Source organism: Pteropus vampyrus, unplaced genomic scaffold (genome assembly GCF_000151845.1).
Source record: "Pteropus vampyrus isolate Shadow unplaced genomic scaffold, Pvam_2.0 Scaffold274, whole genome shotgun sequence".
Classification (NCBI taxonomy): Eukaryota; Metazoa; Chordata; class Mammalia; order Chiroptera; family Pteropodidae; genus Pteropus; species Pteropus vampyrus.
The window spans coordinates 365,390-368,901 of NW_011889055.1; the positions used below are offsets into that span (position 1 = coordinate 365,390).

The following is a 3,512-nucleotide window of genomic DNA, read 5'->3' on the forward strand; positions in this document are numbered from 1 at the left end:
CATCCATCCATCATCCATCCATCCATCATCCATCCATCATCCATCATCCATCCATCCATCATCCACCATCCACCATCCATCACCCACCATCTACCCATCCATCCACCCATCCATCATCCATCCACCAACATCCACCTTCCATCCATCATCCACCCACCGTCCGTCCGTCCGTCCACCCACCCTCCATCTTAGAAGGGCAGTGGAGCTTACTGGCTTAGCACGCGGTTCTTTCTCTCCAGCTGTGGCAAAGGCGCACAGCGTGAGGTTTGCCACGTTAGCCATTTCCCGTGCGCCCTGCGGTGGCGTTAAGCACGCTCTGCTGTTGTGCAGCTGCCACCACCCTCCAGCCCCCGGACCTTTCCATCTTCCCAAACTGAAACTGTCCTCATTAAACATCATGTCCTCAGGCTCCCCTGCTCCCAGCCCCCGGCAGCCACCATCCCGCCTTCTGTGTCTATGCGCTTGACCGCTTTGGGGACCCATACGCGTGGCATTGTACGGCATTTGTCCTTTTCGTGATTTAGCCCACACGTCTGCAGTGACAAAAGCTGTGTGATCCTGAGAAGCTTCACCTTCCTGAACCCCTCTCCCCATCTGCAAAGGGCAATAACACTAGCAGCAACGTGGCTGCTGCGGGTCACACACGGCGCGTAGCCCCGCGCCTGGCATGCACACGGCGCTCAGTTAATACCGCTTAATGTAAACCTGCGCTCTAAATGGCCAGACACTGGTGTGTGCTTGCCACGTGTCTGGTGCTGTCGTGGGCACCTTACACACACGGCTAAACTTGCTCGAACCCCACGACGACTCCGTGTCGCCGTCGCCCGCGCATCGTAGGGGAGAACACCCAGGGGCCACAGGGGAGCGAACGCGCCCGGTCACACAGCTCGTTTGCGGTGCGGTTGGGACTGAAGTCCAGGCAGCGTGTCTCCAGTGTCTACGGCTCCACTGCAGGCCCCTGCTGCCTCTGTCACCGGCCAGCGTCCGTCTGCACAGCTGGCCCTGGGACAGGTGAGGGGGCGGAGAGGGTTTGGGCCTCACGATGTCTGTGGGGATCAAGTGAGGATGGGTTTGCTGTTCCTCCCCACATGTGGTCCCCTCTGGCCCCTGATGGTGGCCATGGGAGGCGGGGGAGCTGGGCCACTCTCACTGGGGACAGTCCAGGGCGGTCCCCAGACGATGACACAGCTGAGCCGGTGCCTTTCCCCTGGTTGGCAGAAACCCAGCAATCCTTGACCCCCACCCCCGCCCTGCCCAGCCGAGCACTGAAAACAAACGCTTCCTCTTCGGGCCCCGGGGCCACCCCCCTCCTCGGCTTTATGGCCTCTGTGCACCTTTAAGAGGGCAGAGCCCAGAGTGCCATCAGCAACACGGACATAAGCGTGTCCGGGGAGCAGGTGCCGGTTCCCAGCCCGCTCAGCCAGGAGCCCCGTCCCGCACAGCCTCAGCCCTGATGTCTAAACTGGTGAGCCCGCCGCTGGCTGCTCCCTCGCACCCCGGGCCATGGAGGAGCAACTCGAAGTTAGGGCAGCGGGCTCCTCCTGGGCGCCCGTCCTCCTGAGCCCACCCTCCCACTCCCCTTCTGCAGGAGGCTGTGCCCACGTGCGACCTTGAATTTGGCAGTGGCGGGGGCAGGCAGCGGGGCATGGGGGTCCGGGGCCACGGGTTCCTGTATGAGCAGTGCGTGCAGCCCTGCCTGGTCGAGCTGCTGGGCAGCACCCTCTTCGTCTTCATCGGGTGCCTGTCAGTCATCGAGCACCGGCCGGACACGGGGCCGCTGCAGCCCGCCCTGGCCCACGGGCTGACCCTGGGGCTCATCATCGCCACACTGGGGAACATCAGGTGAGATGGCCGGTGTGCCCACGCAGGACGCTGGGAGTGGGGATGGGGCAGACTGCGGGGTTCCGATCCTAGCACTGTGCCCCGGGCCTGCGGCTCCGGGCAGGGCCGTCCCCAGCCTGCACCTCCCGCCCAGGGGACAGGACGGCAGAGCTCGCCGAAATCCTCTTTCGCAAGCTCACACACACCGTAGTGCCAACGAGTGCCAGGAGCCATTCTAAGCACGTCACAGATGTCAACTCGCGGGGTCCTCACGATCACCCTGTGGGTGCATTCTCTCATCATCCCTACTTGCCAGCTGTGGCAGGGAACGACCTAGTCCAAGGTCACGTGACTGGGAGCAGCAGAGCCAGGACATAAGCAGAGCCGTATGGTGCCAACGCCCAAACGTGAGCCTCATGGGGCAGTTGAGTCCATCGCCACTGGTGGCCGTGTTGCTGCCCCCATTAGCTTGGGGTCTCACTCCAGCAGCCCAGGGGTTCCCTGGGAAGCAGAAAGCAGATGGCAGGGCTTTCCCGGGGTGCCCGTGAGCCTCAGTGGCCCCAAGTGGCCCATCCAGTGGCGAGCAGAGAGGGGCGGGGGAAGGGCGGGGTCCGCTGGCCGCCAGGAGAGCCAGTCGTGATGACCTGTGTCTCAAAAGGGGCCCCCGGCAGGTCCATCCAGGACGCGGATGCTCAGGATTTCATCTCACTCAGAAAATAGATCTGAATACAGAGATCCGAATTCCGTGTCCCAGGAAAGCAGATGGAAAGAGAGCTTTAAACGTCTCTCTTCAAACGTCCGGGGGAGGCTGACGTACGTGCAACAGGGAGCTCACGCTCTCCGGCTCCAGTGGGTCTGGGTGGGATGCAGTCTTTGTCACGTCTCAGCTGGGCAGCCAGGCCGAGCAGCTGAGGCTCCCCGTGCAGCCGAGTGATTGGGATGAGAAGAGTCCCTGATGTTGAGCGCTATCTGGCGAGACCAGACGTGCACGTGCATTCACGCGTTGTGCCTCTGCAACAGCCTTCGGAGGTGGAGACACAGGGAGATGTGTAACCTGCCCAAGGACACACAGCCATTCAGTGGTCGAGCTGGGGTTTTGAACCCAGGCCAGCTAGCTGGAGGGACTGCTTTTCTATACAGTGCGGTAGGCTGTCCTCTTTTATTCAGTCGTTTGCTTTTACAACAAATATTTGTTTGGCACCCACTAAGTGTCAGGCACTGTCTTTGAGGTGCTCCGCGGAGCCACGATAAGGCATATAAAGCGCCCCTTGCTACGCCGGGCACGCAGTAGGCGTTCAGGGAATATTTGTTGAGCAAACGATGAATGAACAGATGAAGACAGTGTCTCGATTGTTTGATTGCTGAGTGCGAAGTCGGTCTCAGGAACAGCCTGGTCCTCTCCTGGTTGAGCTCCACCCTGAGTGTCTCTCTTCCTGCTTGGCCGGGGTGAGATGGTGGCCAAGAGGCTGATGGCTGGAGAGAGGCTTCTAAGTCACCGTCTTGCACGGGAGGCCCCCACCGCACCCCACTTCATCTGTGCTTTGGCGGAACGCGGACTGAACTTGGTCATGGAGCTGAATTGCGACCAGGTGGTCCCAGCTGCCCGTCTCCACCTGCTGAGTCCGAGCACCAGGCCGCGCAGGAAGCTCACGCATTGCATCTGCACACGTCTGGGCCAGACGAGGTTGGGC

General features: G+C 61.2%; 1 protein-coding gene across 1 annotated transcript in view; it reads left to right on the forward strand.

Annotated features, from left to right (window-relative positions):
- The window catches only part of AQP8 (aquaporin 8), a 10,977-nt gene that overhangs the window by 1,543 nt on the left and 5,922 nt on the right, over positions 1-3,512 (forward strand). Inside the window, exons 2-3 of the mRNA XM_011375514.1 lie at positions 1,342-1,397; positions 1,589-1,842. Of these exons, the coding sequence (XP_011373816.1) occupies positions 1,342-1,397; positions 1,589-1,842 (310 nt within the window). The remainder of the gene's footprint in view (positions 1-1,341; positions 1,398-1,588; positions 1,843-3,512) is intronic.